At 47.5% G+C, this 16998-nt stretch overlaps 1 protein-coding gene across 7 annotated transcripts in view; it reads left to right on the top strand.

Moving 5' to 3' along the window:
* CELF2 (CUGBP Elav-like family member 2) overlaps positions 1-16998 on the top strand; it is a 525035-nt gene that overhangs the window by 476825 nt on the left and 31212 nt on the right. For all 7 annotated transcript variants that reach the window (XM_036842569.1, XM_036842572.1, XM_036842570.1 and 4 more), the window contains one exon: positions 2175-2309. In XM_036842569.1, the coding sequence (XP_036698464.1) occupies positions 2175-2309 (135 nt within the window). The remainder of the gene's footprint in view (positions 1-2174; positions 2310-16998) is intronic.

Genomic DNA, 16998 nt, shown 5'->3' with positions numbered 1-16998 from the left:
ACAGACTGTCAGTCACCCTCCCAGGGCTCGTGCCTCAGCCTCGGGAGGGTCTGTGAGGCTCTGACCCTGGTGAGCCGGCTGAGCCCCTTCCCGCCCCAGAATCGGGCCGTGGCTCCGCCAGGCAGGTCAGAGCAGGTGCCCTGGGGGACCCTCCGGCCCAGGCCCAGGAGGGTGCTCGGCTGATCATTAACATTGCCAGACGCGCAGACGTCAACGTCGGTGCTGAACCCTTCTCTCGTCTGCACGGCCATCTGTTGGTGGCGGTGTCTGGTCGGCTGCGTCACGTCCTTAGCACGTTCGAGGGGCCGTGGCAGCCTGGCAGGTCCGTGCTGGTGCACCTCACACACACACACACCCCCAGCAGCATCGCCCCAAGCGCGGCCCCTGCTCACGCCAGCATGAGTGCGTCAGGGGCTTGCAGGAGCCGCCCCCTGGGTAGGGGCGGGAGGGGGAGTGTCCGATGGGGTCTGCACTCAAGCCCTGTTCCCCCAGCTCCGTTTTCCTCAAGCAAACCGGAAGAATAGGCCCTGGGCTTTTTCCACTCCCAGGGTCTCATCAGAACCACCGTGTCTGACCCCTGATCTGAGGGGAGGAGAGAGCTTTGTTCCCAGTGTCCCCTGCTCGGTAGAGCGGGGTCACGTTCACAGGATGCCCCCAGTGCTTTGTCCTGCTTCTCAGCATCCCCAGGAGCTCCGTGGGTTTGAGAAACAGGTGCTGGCTTTTACCGTAAGCCACAGGACTGGGTGCCTCCTGGAAGAAGGTAGAGTATCATTTTGAGCAAAATGAGAACCCATTTTGCAGCATGGACTTGGGGAACTCTTTTCTGAGTAGAAATAAGTCCTGACTGAAGCAGCCAGGAGGGAGGAGCAGGGTAAGTGAGCCTGGCAGCCGGGCTCCGAGCCAAGCTGAGACAGGGCTCCACATGGTGGCCGGGGGCTTCGCAGGTGTGTTGCTAGAACGTTCTCTTGCCCCTCCGTCCACCCCCCCGTCCCCACCCAGCACTGTTGTCAGACCACTGTCTCCGGTTATAAAGCAGGTTATATTTGCTCAGTAGCCATGTATTGAGTACCCGGATTTGAGACATAAGAAGAAGGTAAAATTAAGCTGATGACTTAACTCCAATATCTTTCTGTATAAAATTCCTCTGTTTGAGGAGAGGACCATTGTTTCCTGCTTCTTGAATGTACGTGGGGGTAAAGTGAATCACGGAAAAAGACTTTGTGCAGAGAACCTTTGGATTGAGAAGCAGAAGGAGGGGGAGAAAAGAGACTAAAAGTGTACACAGCACAGACTCCAGACCCGAGCCCCCCAGGGCCCGGCCAGCACCCCCAGGACGGATCAGCCCCAGACCTCTCAGCAGAGTTTCCTTTCTCTCTGCTATTCATTTCTTAATTTTCGTTAGTCCTCGATTCATTCTAGCTAAAAAGTAGTTCCTCTTTCAGATACAAATACGTTTAAAATGCAAACACAAATATTTTACAAATAAAAATATTATGGCATTGCCACTTCTTTTCATTCTTTTATTCAGGAAATATTATTTGAGTTCCTGCCATGGACGCGATTTCAAGTTCACATTCAAAATAAACCTGGAGAGAGAAGTTCAGGGTCGATGATAATAGTAACAGCAACATTAGTTGCTGACATTTATTGGGGGCTTACATCGTGCCAGTTACTATGCTGGGTAATTTTCATTCATCGAGTTATTTAATCTGCACAACCACCATGTGAGGGAAGGTACAGTAACTGTTACCACTGACTCAGGAAGCAAGAAACAGAGAGGTTAAGAAATTTGTGCAGAGTCACACAGCTGATAGAGCCAGGAAGCTGAATCAGTGCAGCTTCAGAGCAATAAAACATCATTTCTTCTGTAATACCTCGTACGTGCACCTGTCGAGTTTAGGGATGGAGAGTTTCCCCTGAAACTCCAGCTGTCCAAGCCCGGATCTCACAGTTTCTTGACAGCCACGAGGTGGAAGGCCCTGCGCAGCCTGGGAGGAGGCGTTTGGGAAGAGGGTGCTGGGTTGGCACAGGCTGCGTGGTGACACACGAGTCCCCAGGGCAGCTGGGGCGAGTGTGCCATCCCGGAGCTCTCTGCCCATGTCCCCTGCCCTCTCTTTCTGGAAACGGGCGAAGTGGGCCTATTGCTGACGTTGCCTCTCTCTTCCCCCCCGCAGGCATGAATGCTTTACAGTTACAGAACCTGGCAACGCTGGCGGCGGCTGCAGCCGCAGCCCAGACCTCAGCCACTACCACCAATGCAAATCCTCTCTCCACCACGAGCAGCGCCCTGGGAGCCCTCACCAGTCCCGGTAAGGGGTCATCCTGCCTCTGGGAGACAGGACGCGGGGGTCAATGCCAAGTGCAGGGTGGACGCGTCCAGACGGAGCTGGGCACCAGGCTTAATTACCTGTTTAATTTCCTTTTTTGTTTGCCTGTTTTTAATTTATTTTTTTGTTGTTGAAGTATAGTTAATTTACAGTGTTAATTTCTGCTGCACAGCAAAATGACTCAGTTATACACATGTATACATTCTTTTTTATATTCTTTTCCATTATGGTTTATCCCAGGCTATTGAATGTAGTTCCCTGTGCTGTACAGTAGGACCTTGTTGTTTATCCATTCTGTATATAATAGTTTGCACCTGCTAATCCCAAACTCCCAATCCATTCCTCCCCAGCTCCCCCCGTTGGCAACCACAAATCTGTTCTCTATGTCTGTGAGTCTGTTTCACAGATAGGTTCATTTGTGTCATATTTTAGATTCTACATATATAGGTGATATCATGTGGTATTTGTCTTTCTCTCTCTGACTTACTTCACTTAGCATGATCATCTCTAGGTCCGTCCATGTTGCTGCAAATGGCATTATTTTGTTCTTTTTTATGGCTGAGTAATGTTCACCACCTCTTCTTTATCCCTTCCTCTGTCGATGGGCATTTAGGTTGTTGCCATGTCTTGGCTATTGTAAATAGTGCTGCTGTGAACATAGGGGTGCGTATATCTTTTAAAGAAACAAAAGTTAGAGCGTGTGTGTTTTTATCCTCCAAGGATAAAATGAGAAAAAAAGTTTTGCGAGGGAGTCCACCCTGGTATTGATTCTCGCACATTCATTTTGTTTGAAAAATGTGCTGTCGCTTCAGTCCTCGCGAGGTTTCCCCATGATGAGGAGCTCAGTCTCTCAGGAATGCTCTTTTCTCCTGTTTTTTTGGTTGTGTTTTTGGTTTTGGTTTAGCAATCTAAGAATTCTCTGTTAAATCTCAAAATCCGGAATCATCTTCGTCATGATACTTCACACCAGCTCCATCCTTTACATTTGATTTTCAACACCGTGGCCTAGAGGGGACCATCTTTGTTGTTCCTTTGTGGTCCCATTCTGGGCCGTGTCATTTAAAGTGTTTTTTTTTTCTTTTCCCCCCCCCTTAGAAATTCTGTTGCCTTATTCAAAGTCAGATGCCGTTTTCTTTTGCATAGGAGCCAGACCTAATGTGGTTGCTTAGACACCGGGATTTGTTTTTTAAGAAGCGTTTTGCTGGCTTGCCTTCCTCTCTGTGTTTTCTGGGCCTTGATGGATGACCTCACCTTCTCCTCTGGTACGTGGAGGAGTTGGCCTGAACAACTTCCAAGCCCCCTTCTAACTGGAATCCCCAGGGCCCTCTATTGGCTGCTCCCAAAAGATGAGCTAACTGTCCAACACACTTTTTTGTCATAGTGTGGACATTTCTTTCAGAAAAATGGAGAAGGAAAGCTACAGCACCTGGCAGACCAGCTTTGTTAAGGCTTCCAACTTCAGGGAGCAGTGAAGCTGCCACAGCCCTTGATTTGTTTACAAAACATTGTGTTTCTAACACATTTCCTTCTGAGTACAGTTTTGAGGGAGAAACCTAAGAGATGTTTAGGAGAGGCTGGAAGTTGTATCCTCCTCCTCATCTCAAAGCAACAGCACATGGGACATTGCCTTCATTCTTGAAATGTCTTCAAAAACGTACCATGAAAAAAAAAAAAAAAAGTACCATGACTACATGTGGGCCTCATTTCATGCAACAGATAATATTCCTGAGACATCAGCTTTGTCGTTTTTTTCAAGACATTAAGTTATAACTCTAATGCAAAACATAAACTGGTTATTTAAATCCTTTTTAAGACATACACATTTTTGACATGGTATATTCCCGCTAATGAAAATAATAGTGATTTTTTTTCTTAAAAACAAATTAAATATTTGACCTCGCTAATGTATCTGTTTTAGAAATCAGCTTGAAAAGTGTTTTTTAAGTGAGAATTATCGTCTCCCTGTGAGGACTATGAAAAGATTACATTAAACCAGCACAGACTCCGTACACCTGAAACTAACACAACATTGTAAATCAACTCTACTCCAATAAAAATTGAAAAACATCACAGAGCATTGTACATGGATTTTATACATTTATACATGGATCTTTAGTCAGCAGCTGGTATTTTTAACTATATTTTGTTTGGAGTGAAACAACTAAACATCCCTCAAAATCTGAATGCTTTTTTAATTGTTCATATGAAAAGGAAGAAGATAGGCTTTTTTTTTTTTTTTAAAAGAGAAAGCAATATTAACTTTATTTTGGCAAAAGTAAATGACTGTAATGTTTCCAACCTTGGCTTTCAGCCTTGACTCCCTTGTATTTAGAGTAACCAGCAGAAACTCACCACATGGTTGGTAACAAGGTGGAGAAAAAAGAAAACTCTTTTTTCCATGAAGACTCTTTTCCTTATATGGGAAGGAGCCAGAGTCCACCGTTTGGCCCGTCAGCCCTTAAAGAGTTTACTATTGTAGTTACACTGAAATTATTCTGCTGTTCCAGAAGTGACCATTCTCGTGATGGACATTTTGGTTAAGGGTATGTGGCCTGTTGTTTGCTTGGCAAGGTTCATTCGACTTTACGAAAATCTATTCTTCTGTTGTGATGTCTGGGCAGGAATGTGCCCAGGACATTCCAGAGAATCAGAATTGATACTCGAACGTTTTGTTCTCCGTTAAGAAGGCTGGTCGGTTTAAGAAGCCAAGTGCAAAAGTGTCTGTCAGCTGATCAGTATCGATACTGTAATTGACGGCTAGTGCTTTTGAGCGTCTGTATAGCCTTAGGCGCTGGCCTGGGTGCTGGGGACACAGCAGTGAATGGATATATACACTCCCCGCCCCCGGGAGTCTCCCCGGCTGTTAGGGGAGCTCGGACAATGAGAAGTCGTGTGTGCTACTCGTGTGCCAGGCAAGCGCTGTGAACAGAGAGACCGGGCAGGATAAGATGGAGAGAGTGGAAGGGGTTGAAGAAGGCTTTCCCCCTCTGGAAAGGTGGCGTTTGAGCAGAAACCTGAGGAAAGTGAAGGAAGCACGTAGATAGTCCAGAGAAAGGGTGTCCAGGCAGAGGACAGAGCAAGTACAGGCTGTGGGGCAGGAGGAGGCCTGGCACGATCACAGGCTCACGTGGAAGGCGTGGTGCTGAGCAGGGGCGGAGGGAGAGGTGAGAGGTGAAGGGTGAGGGGTAAGAGAGAAGGTCCGTGTACATGGATCCGTTCCATCCAGTATGGTCAGGAGCACAAATACATAGTGACCTTCTTAAAATGCAGGGCACTCAAAACAGCCTAAGAAGATAGCCAGAATATTTAAGGAACTTGAGACATATTTGACCATTTTCAGCTTTTTCCTGAGACCTGAATGAAAGGGAAAATGTGTCCTGAGATGCATTTTCTTTCTTCCCACCTCAGCCAAGCGTCCTTCCCTCTGCTCTTAACGTGGTGTCTGGCCATTCTGGAAATTCTGCCAACGGAGGTGTCAGGGAGAGTGGTTTTTCTCTTCTCTGTTGAGGAATGCTTTGCATAAGAGCTGAAAGTATTTGATTAGAATCCTGAAGTGTAGCAGCAGAAACGATTTAAATCTACGTTTCAATTATTTTTCTTAAGTGTAACTAAAAAAAATCTGGCGTTTAAGTGCAAGTAAATTATTTGTCTAATTTCCATCAGGGACTCTTTCAAAGTCACAGGAAAGGTGGTTAGTAAGAATTCATGACTCTCCACTTCATCAGAGCAATTTCCCAGGAAATAAAAGGGATGGAAAGCTGGTCCCAAGGCCAATGTGATTTTTTATTTTTTAAATAATGAAAACAGGGCTTCCAGTTGAACCGTGAACCAGTCCATTCAAACTGTAAAGTGAATCAAAGCTTCAGCCCACCCTCCTGCACAGGCCTTGTTTTTACCCTGTTTTTAAAGATGTCTCTTACGCTTCAGGCAAATCCATCTAGAAAGTAAAGGGACAACTCAGTCCTCAAAACTTTATTTTTTTAATAATTGTAAATTTATCATTTCAATTTTGCACACCCAGGAACAAGCTCCCTACAGCATTATTATAAATGATTTTAAACAGTCTATGCTTTAAGACATAAAAGATTAAGCATTAATTAAAAAAAAAAAAAAAATCCCCTTCGGCAATAAATAGGTTTCTTTGTCTCCTGGCCTTGAAGTAAACATTAAAATCGTCTCAATTGCCCATGGTTAGAATAAGTGTTTCTTGCAATTATCAGATGGTAGGGAATAAAGTTAGAAATTAAATCATGAAAAAATAAAAACCAGGTAAATGCATATTATGCCTTTAATGAGTTTCTCTGAGGTCTTTTGAAGCCTAATTTAATCGTATTTCTTGTCTTTTATTTTGATATGATAATTTTTCCTTTGTTTACTTCTAATCTCCTATTTAGTTAATTAATTCTTGGATCATTTCTCCTTACCCAATTTTCAACCTGTTTTTGAGGCATGAGTCTCGATATTGGTATAAAGAGGCAAATTGTCTGTGAGGCATGTGGCTAGGTCCTAAAGAAAGATAATAATATCTGTCTTCTCCCCAGCTTGTAGATTTGTTGCCTTTGCCTGGTAATTCTGAGAACTTGGGCAGGAGGGTTATCATTACCACACGCGAACATTTCTCTGGCATTTTCTGTCTGAAACATGATGTTGCATTCATGTACCACATTATTCCACTGACCTTCTTCTATTTTCTTTTTTTTTTATAAAAGGATGTTTTAAAATTCTCCAAATGCTTCTGTAAGTGCACTCAGTCAAGTGAACACTTCAGGATAATAGATAATTTCTGTCGGCAGTGGAAGGCATTTTAAAATGGTAGGGAGCATTTTTCCGTTCCTACCATTGGCTTATCGCATAGTTTTCACTCTGAAGTCTAGGCAGTATTTTTTCCCATCTTCAAGACGCGGCCCGCCTCCTTGCAGGCTGTGAAGCTTCCTTGTGGACTCTTTGAGGGGAACAGAGACCGGGGGTGTTTCCATGGGATTCAGACCTTTCCCGGGCTCCTCACATTAAGGAGGGCCAGCAAGTGGTCCCCTCCAGTGTCACCCACCGCTGTCACCAGGCTGGCTGAGCGGTGGGGACCCGGACGTTATCCCCCGAGTCATCCCGGAGCCCTTCAGTGTTACGAGAGGCTTTTGTCCCCCCGCTAAGTGTCTCTGCACGCGTGTCACACGAGAACTCGCATCGTGGGAAGAGATGGATTCACAGGCAGACTTAGCCCACGTTCTGGAGCCTTCTGCTTGGCAGGGCAAGTCCATGAAAACGAGCTGGGCCTGCACTGCCCCGTGCACGCCGTCACACGCGGGGGCAGTAGTTACAGGGTGGAGTCTGATGGGGCCCGGAGAGAGGCACAGACAGACAGAGGGCGCTGGGAGAGGCCATCTCCCCAGGCTGCCGGGTGATGCCACGACCTCGGGGAGTCTGAAGCCAACCTTCTTCCAGAAACCTGTTCCCGCCGCCTCCCATCCCCGTGAGACACCCTCCCCCTCTCACTGACCCAGGCTCAGCCGGTGAAGTGACCTTTGCAGCCAGCCTCTGGTTCACTGTCATCTCATCAGTCACCGTGTCCAGTCGGTTCGCTCTCTGAAACGTCTTTTTTCCCCTCCCACTGACCTGACACCCCCTGGGTGAAGCTCCCTTTGTCCCGTCAGCGCCGCCACCAGCTCCATCTTGCACACTGTTAACAAAGCCAACAGCTCGGTTCAGACACTTTCCACGCAGTTCACTGTAGTTTCAACTAGAGCAGGACAAACTCTTTAGCATGGCCTTCAGGGAGCTCCCTGACCTGCCTCCACCCTTTCTCCCCAGAACTGCCGCGGCCCCCCAGCCCCCAGCAGCCTACCCTCCAGCAAAATCGGGATTCTGCCTCCTCCCAAACACACTGTCGGCCTTCTTGCCTTTGTTAAACCTACTGGCTGCTCTGCCTTGAATATCTTCTCTCCAATTTCCTCCTGTGAAAACCTCCTACATCACTCCTTTATTACAGTGTCAATGGTTGGGAAGATTCATGAGTAGGTATAAAATTGGTGTTTTTAATGCACATTATGAAAAGTATAGTTTGTACTGCTTTCCATAGATTAAGCAGCAGTAAAAAAAAAATGTTTTCTAGTAATTAATAAAACTTGCTTTTAGTAGTCTCATACTTATCTCTTAAGAATCAGTGCAAATGTCATCTCCACCCTGAAGCCTTCTGGAAACAATTAATTGCTTCCACAATGTATTTCTAATATAAATACGTACCTCATTCTAAACCTGGGTCACACGCAGGCTCCTTGGTAAGGAGCTGTATTAGAAGCTCCCTGAGGGCGGATTGGAGGGAAAGAGGAACCGCTGAGCAGGGAAGCAATGGTCCATCAATGCCTCACGTCTGCCCTCCTGTACTGTCAAAATACGTTCTTCTTACTTCTTCTAAAACACTTATTTCCTTTGCGGGCTGGTTGTTTGGGCACTTGTCTCTCACCTTCTAGATAGTAAGTCCTGCAAAGTAGGAACAGTTTCTTTACTCGTAACCCCTCTTGCATTTGGAACAGTATGTTATGCACAGTGTCATGCATACTTGAAGTGTTACTTCAGTTGAACAGCAAGTAGAAGTGCTGGAAGAGAAAGGTTTGAAAGCCGCGTGTTCCGTCTAGCTCAGCACACGTGTCCCTAAGAAGGACCCTGAGTCTGTCGTGGTGACGTGTGGCAGGGTCCGTGCCCCCGCCTTACCACCAAGACTTGACTCTTGAGTAAATCCCAACACAGCCGCACCTGCCAGGTGGATGTTCAGGTCTGACAGGTTTCTGAAGAGTGAATCAATACTAATGCACATTAGAACAAGGTCATAGAAAGCAGGGATTTTATTCCAATAATTTTACGAAGATTGGCTTTCAAAACATTCTGATGTCGTGATATAGAATAAGTAAGAGTCTCCGGTCAGATAAAGGGATTTCATTTGAAAAGAACCATCTACTCTGATGTGGGCTTTTGAAAGACCATCCTCAGACGCGCTCTTAATTCCGTGTGCTTCGCTAAGCGCCCTCAGGTGGGCCTCCACAGGGTCCGTGAAGCAGGGTCCCATTTAACTTCGGGGGTATTTTTTTCCTATGCTGCTCTTCAGCATGTTATTAATTCAGGGATCCATTATTCATTTGAAAATCACCTGGGTCTCTTACCTACCCACATTTCCCCTTAGGCCTATCTTTTCTCATTGCTTATTATCAAGCAAGTGAATCTCAAGCAGTCAAGTTTTCCCCTTCGTTAGCTATACTTTAAAGTGTCGTAATCAAGCAGAAACAAGTTGGTTTTTAAGATCAGCTATTTACTTGTGGGGTTGAATCCGTCAAACAGCCTTACATCCTCATTGCTGCAGAAAGAGAATGGACATTCCATTTTTTGCTTGTTTTTTGTAGGTTTCACCCTTTTGTACTTTTTTTTTCTAGAAGGTTTCCACATGTTAACTTGTTCTTGACATTATGGGGCTCGCTTTATTTTCATCATTGCTAATGGGATTGAACATTATGTAAAATGTTCCATAAATACAGTGTCACTAGAGTGACTATAATTTCCTGATATATTTTTTTCATTCAGTCAAGAAATATGTATTGAGCATCTGCTATGTACCTGGAACGATTCCAGGCATTTGAAACACATCAGTGGACAAAGCTGACCAAACCCCTGCCCTCACGTCATTTATATTTTAGCATTAGCTTTTTAAAAGACATATTGACTAAATTCCCACTGTGGTAAAAGGATTTGGTTATTAGTCTTTAAATATAAACTATAGCTTCTATACCCTTTAAAAAAAAACTTTTCATGACCAACTTTTTTGTATACCTTATGCTAAAATTTTGTGAATTAGACCAAGGTGGGGAAAGGAGAGATCTTTCTCTACTTTCTCCCTCTTCTGTAAACTGTACCATTTTTCTATACACTTAATGCAACAAAGAGCTCTGAGAATAGTATTCACCATTAGATTAGATTTGGTAAGTGGCAAAACCAGAAAAAAGAGAAAAGTGTCCTTGGCACTTCTGCTCCGTGGCTTCTCAACAGAGGCATTTCATGAAAAGCAAATATTTCAAAAGTCCTTAGGCATTTAAAACATAATCATTGGGAGTGGTCCATCTTTCCAGTAAATGCTTCTTTATTTGGCATTGATCATTGTGCTTCTAGGGTTTAAAAACAAAAAAGCATGCAAAACCTCCCAACTGGAGTTTTGACGGCCCCTGCATGTGCTGGGCGTTTTGGTGTGGAATTAACCTCTAAATTTCCCTTACCATCAAGGAAATGAGAAGAATCTGTTGGTCCAAATAGCAGAACCGCAGCTCATTGTCTCATTCATTAGTTTCCCGAGCTGCCAGAGGCATCTCAGCGCCTGCCGTCAGAACAGCTTCGCACGGTGGCCGGGCTGCCCTGCGCAGTCGATGAGATGCCCCTGCCCTGGCGCGGTCTCTTAATCGTCCTGAGCTAATTTAAAGCTTACTAAAGCTGCCCCGCCGAGTGGGTGACGATACCGTATGGTCCTCCCCTTTGCCGCAGAGCTTGGATTTCTGCAAGCTTGGCCCCGGGGGTGGACACATCCCGTCCTTCATTCGTAGGGCTGTCACTCAGGGCTTTGGTCCTGCTTTGTTCGAGGTGCACTTTTTCAATATTTTTAGATAGGGGCTCTCATTCTCCGCGTGTTTGCTTCAGTGGCTGTGCTGTGTCCATGCTTCAGTGTAAACGTTGCCCTGCACAGTCTCCTGCATCGTGTGCAGGTCCACGTCATGGCCCCTTGTGAGGTGTGTGTGAGCTCAGAGGTGTGTCTTCTCTGTAACGCAGCCACTCAGTGAGACTACCCCGCCCCCCAAATTATCTGTGTTGCTGTCTGATATAACCATGTTATCATTGCTGGCACTAGTAAAAGCATGTATGGAGTGCTTAATTGTGTTTTATATTAGATGGAAAAAGCAACAAAACTTGACTCTAGTCACAACTTCCCAGAGGCTTATGATCTAAAGTCCATGCTTTAAGACTTAAAAGCAGCAAAATATAAATGCTTCATTCGTATGTGGCTTAACCCCTTAAACTGGATGCAGTGGCCACATGCAAAAAAATAAGCAAAATGCCCCAACCTGGACTCTTCTGGTTGAAGAGCAGGAATCAGATACGGCACAAGGTGTCAGTGACAGCAGAGATTCTGTCTTGAGGAAATGAGGGTAACTTTTAACAGGAGAGTTGGCATTGGAGCCAAAATCATAGGACGAATAGGATTTTGGGAGGTAGAAATGGGAGATTTATCAGATGTGTCAAGCGTGAGAAAACACAGAAAAAGCATTCAGTCAGCAAATGGAAATGCATCTCACTTTTCACCAGCAGGAGATGGATGGGAAATAGGAACCAGGGAGGGAGGGCCCTGAAAGCCGCGGCTGAGAAGCTAGAACTTCCTCTCGCAGGCAGTGAAGAGCCATGGAAGGACTTGGAGCGCAAGAGTGTCAGTGACGGCACTTGGGTACCGATTGGATGTGGGCGAGACAAAGGGAAGGAGTTGAAGACGGGAGTGTATTGAGCTTGGGGACCAGCAGGACAGTGCTTTCATTAGTAGAGAGAGGGCAGTCGGGAGCAGGAAAAGTTTATAGTGGAAGATGGTTTGGTTTTATACACGTTGGGCTGAGGCACATGTGAACTGGCCTTTCATTTAAATACATCCCCAAAGCAGGCGGGTTACCTGATCCTTGACCTTGCCCTGGGTCAGCTGCAGAGGCGGGCAGATGTCAGCCAGGTGGGGCCTGGGTGGGATCATTGAGCTAGAATCACCAAACACAGCAGAGCAGGGGCCTGGGGGGTGAAGCCTGGGCTGACGACCGTGTTTGGGGGACAGTCGGGAGGAGGCAGGTGGTGGGAAGGGAGCTCCGGGGAAGCCTGGTATCCGGGGAACCAAGCAGGAAGGAGGTGAAGGTGAGCACAGAGAAGAGGCATTTGAGTTTCGCCACTGGGCAGGCGGTTCACCCCCAGGTGGCCAATCACTGCAGCGGTGGCGTGATGTCATGGTTCCGGAGGCCGTGAGAGGAGGGGGGATGTGAGTCTGGAGGCGGGAATTATGTATTGATATATGACACTTTCATGAAATGTAGTGGTTTCTTTTACAAAGTCTAGCAGGGTCAATAGGAGGAAGAATTTTAAGATGGAGAAACGTAAACATGCTTCTAGGTTCAGGAGGAGGCAGAACAGGGAAGGAAAGGAAGAGGCCAGGGAGAGGTGAAAACTGATGGCCTGAAGGGGGCGGAGGTTGGAGGGATGGAATCAAACCCTCTTCTTAGCCCCTTGTCTGGCGCCTGGAGCAGCGTGTGTGAGAATCTGCCCCGCGTGTCCCCAGCCCCAGGGCAGCAGCTCCCATGCCTGCCTTCCCAGCTGCCCCAGGATTAGGTTATGCACTAATGTACGGGACAGGGCACAAAGCCGTGAAAACGTTCAGTAAGTGGATGGTGTAGCCTTAAAAGAGGGAATGCCTTTGCTGCTGAGACACGAACAGGAGGAGGTCGGGACTGGGAGGCTGTACAGGATTTGAGACAGGAAGGTATTCACGTCATGCGTAAGTCAAGAATTTAAGTGTCTAGGGCTAGAAACTGAAAAAAGTTCATGCCCGGGGCAGAGGTTTAAAAACCAGTTAATCTAAAGAATGTGACAGAGGAATTACAGTTTCATTTTCTTTCTAGAGTGTGTGGACATCTTGACCAGGAGCTGAAGGACTGATTTAGAGCAAGTCATTTCATCTTTCTTTGGTTAGTTTTCTCCGTTGTGAAATGGAATTGTCCACTTTTACCCTTATTGAACTATTGAGGGAATATGTATATATAATACATGCTATTGCTAAAAAGACATTAAAGTATCATCTGGGGAAGATGATAATTTGGGAGTGACACTAAATTCTGCTCCTCTGGACAATAAGAAACTAGGTTAAAACTGGAATAAGATCCAGTGATATTTTTTCTCTGAACCTTTGCCTTCAGAAAACAAATATCTCCCCACCCTTCCTAAAAATATTAGAATATAAATGCAGGGAGTAGACCCTTTCCTTACTTCTTTCTGCTTTGGGGCTTAGCTGAAGAAGATGGCAGTGAACTTCAAACTTGACTTGATGTTATAGAACCAACACACCTGCTTATCAAAGACAAAATGCTCTATTGGATTAAATAAAGCACGATAACCATGGTTGGACCCGTTTCCTTGTAGCTGTCACCACTGAGAGTGAAGCCCTCGGAGAGTGGTTTGTTTTATTTCAGGCAATATACTGAGTGTGTGCTCTGCGGTCGGTCATTTGCAAAGGAAACCACCCAAGTAGCTGAAGTGCAGCTCATTAGCATCTCGGACCTTGAACTCTGCCAGGTGACCTCTTGCCAACCTTGGGGTCCTGTTATCGAAGGGAAGGTCTGCCCCCTTTTCAGGACAGACCAGGATCCAGCAGGTCTTCATTAACCTCCCAGTGACATGCACTTGCTTTCCACAGAGATCCGTGTTCCTCACTTTTTCTCTCCAGAGTCCAGAGCTTGGTCAAATCATCCCATTTCATAATCACAAGGAATCTTCAAGATCATCCATCCAGGTGCCTCACTCATGATGCACATGAGGAAACAGAAGCCTGCGAGGTTAAGTGATTTGCCCAAGGGACCACAGGTTGTTAGCCGCAGCTGAGGGGGCCACCACTTCTGCCACCCCAGGAAATATTCAAAAGCAGGAGCTCCTGGGGACCTGGAATTGTATTTCTGAGTTTCTTCATCCTTATAAGGAAATCACCATGATTTTTCAATTTGTGTCCATGAGCATCTTTTTTTTTTTTTTAATTTTTATTTATTTATTTATTTATGGCTGTGTTGGGTCCTCGTTTCTGTGCGAGGGCTTTCTCTAGTTGTGGCAAGTGGGGGCCACTCTTCATCGCGGTGCGTGGGCCTCTCACTGTCGCGGCCTCTCTTGTTGCGGAGCACAGGCTCCAGACGCGCAGGCTCAGTAGTTGTGGCTCATGGGCCTAGTTGCTCCGTGGCATGTGGGATCTTCCCAGACCAGGGCTTGAACCCGTGTCCCCTGCATCGGCAGGCAGATTCTCAACCACTGCGCCACCAGGGAAGCCCCTATGAGCATCTATTTTTTAAAAAAAAGCAAATATCAGGGCCCAGCTATGGGGAGGCGTGTACTTTTACTTTGGTAATTCATAAGCAAAATATCATTAGAAGGGGAAACAGGTCCAATTTTCCCTTTCCTTTGCTCCATTCTTGTTTGATCCATATAGGCTGAGTTGATATCAATATAAACCGACTGTTTCAAGCTCATGGCCCCAAATTACACCTTCATTCTTGTGTCCCTCTTCGTGGGACAGGGGAGGGTACTGAAAATAGGCAAGGTGCGGAGGTACCTAGGTTGTTGACAGCTAATGAAGTAGATTCTTTCTTAGAAACATCGCCCAGTGACGGCTCCAGCGAGCACTTGTTAAGTGACAATTAAAGTGAAGAAAACAGTGGGGCTGCAGTAGACGTGAAGAGGCTGATGCTGCCCACGTCCGTTTCCATACCACTTTCTCGCCTCCAGAAGCATTTACTGTCATAGACTAGTGCTCAGAAAGGACTCAGAGTCCCAACAAGGGGCTTCCTTCCTCTGGTCCTTCAGACCCAGAGTGTTCCTCTGGCCCATCTGAGAACCAATAATGACTTGTCTGGCCCAGCGTCACACACACCAAGTTGTTGACCGGTCTCCTGGTGAGTTGGAAGTAGGTTAGCGAAGGAAGAAAGTGATGCAGGTGTCTATGGGGTCACGGACGTGCCCGTACAGACCGTCGGGTAGTGAGGTCGGAACACCTTGGAAGCTTTCAATGCCATTTTCCAACCCAAACAGCCACCTCCCACCCTGTCATCCCTCCTCTCCTCACCCCACTCCGCCCCCCAAAAAAACCTTTCAGGGAATAAATTTAAAATAAGAGGTGTGGTATTGTGGGATAATTAGACCCCTTAGAAGAGGAGACACTGTTGCTTGGCGAGTCCCCACGGCTGCCTGTGTCACCGCTTCATGACTCTGCCCCCTTTCCGAGCATCGAAGCTTGTGTGACACAGAGCGGTGACCGCGGGCTTCGCCGTCCTGAGTGTGTTTGGTCGATGCAGGCAGTTTTCTCTGTTTGCAGTTATTTTATTTATTTCCTAAACTACAAAGCCACTGTGCTTACACCGTCTCATTCGTCTGTGGAAAGCGTTTCGTGGATGCACTAAAGGCAGATTCTTGGCGTCCTCTATTAATGTCGTCTCGTTGTAGCTTTTTAAAAATCATGCAGTCCAGGAAAAGTGGGGAGGGGGTTAACAGGAGGAAATTGAGGCACTGGGTTCCTAGAAAGCGTGGTCCTTTCAGGGGCAGACATATCCGAGACAGGCCCTGCCAGCGCACCGATAAAAGAACGGAGGCAAAGATCACCTTCGCGTAGGGAGGGTGACAGGGGCATGGTCCGTATCAGAGGTTGATGGCCCCCAATGACCACTTTTCTACTTTTCTCGGTGGATCTGGAATCCGGAAAAGGAGGAAGAGCCGGGACTTCCCTGGTGGTCCAGCAGTTAGGACTCCGCGCCTCCACTGCAGGGGGCACGGGTTCAGTCCCTGGTCTGGGAGCTAAGATCCCGCAAGGCACGCGGCCACACAACAAAGGGGGAAGAGCCACGTTCCCTACAATCAGCAGTCAGCCTCCCCCCAAACTGCTGACCAGCCCACCTCGTGCAAAGGATGAGAAGGAAGCCGGGATTTCCTCCATGTCCCTGGTCACAGTTCGAGGAGAGGGAGGACGAGGCCTCTGCCTCTGCAGGGGCCAGGCCGGCGTGGAGCCTCGGGGGCCTCAGAGGGGCCTCTGCTTCCTTCTGTGGCAGCCACGCCCGAGGCACGAAGGGCATCTCTGCTGCTGTGCCGGTGACGAGGCAGCAGCTGGCTTGGCCAGTTCTGTCTGTGATGGCATCCCCACCCTTCCTCCGGTGTTCAAGGAACAGTTAATGAGAGCCCCTCACCCCGCCCCGGGCTCACCTGGCCGTGGGGGGCCCTCTGGGCGGCCACAGCGTCGGCAGGTGGACGCCCTCCCTCCAGCTCACGGAGGCCCGTGCGGGGCCTCGTCCTGGGAGCGGCCGGACACGGAGTCCGGTGCACCTGCCGCGGCCACGGTGGACTTTCCACCCCTTCCTTCACTCAGCACGTCCCTGTGTGGCGCCTACGATGTGTCAGTCCCTCTCGTAGGTTCTAGGAAATAAGACAAGTGAACTCCTGCCCTGTAATACACTCACCTCCAGGCGGGACTTCTTTATGTGCAAGATAGAACCAGAACTTTTCACTCTTCCATAGTTTTTTACCCCTGGTCCCTACCTCCCAGCATCTGTTCCCCTGTCTTATCACAAACCCAACCTCACCTCCTCTTAGCCTCTCACCTCCTCACACCCCACAGTAAATTCTGCACCCGGCCTGGAGGGGATCTGGAGATGCTACACGCACACACCCCTGAGACCAGTGGGTCCGAATCTTTAATGAGCAGGGGACGCACCGAGAGGGTGTGTTAATCCACAGCCCTGAGCCTCACCACCGGCAGGTCCCAGGGAACGTCCAGGGGACTGCAGTGCAGGAGACCCTGGGCTACACCTCCTTCCCATCCAGCGTGTGTGGTTCCTGCGCCGTCTCAGGGCATCGCGGTCCCCGCCTCCAGAGACAG

The sequence above is a fragment of the Balaenoptera musculus genome, chromosome 2, assembly GCF_009873245.2.
Source record: "Balaenoptera musculus isolate JJ_BM4_2016_0621 chromosome 2, mBalMus1.pri.v3, whole genome shotgun sequence".
Lineage (NCBI taxonomy): Eukaryota > Metazoa > Chordata > Mammalia > Artiodactyla > Balaenopteridae > Balaenoptera > Balaenoptera musculus.
The sequence above is the reverse complement of the archived record's forward strand: the minus strand, read 5'-3'. Positions and strand labels throughout refer to the sequence as shown.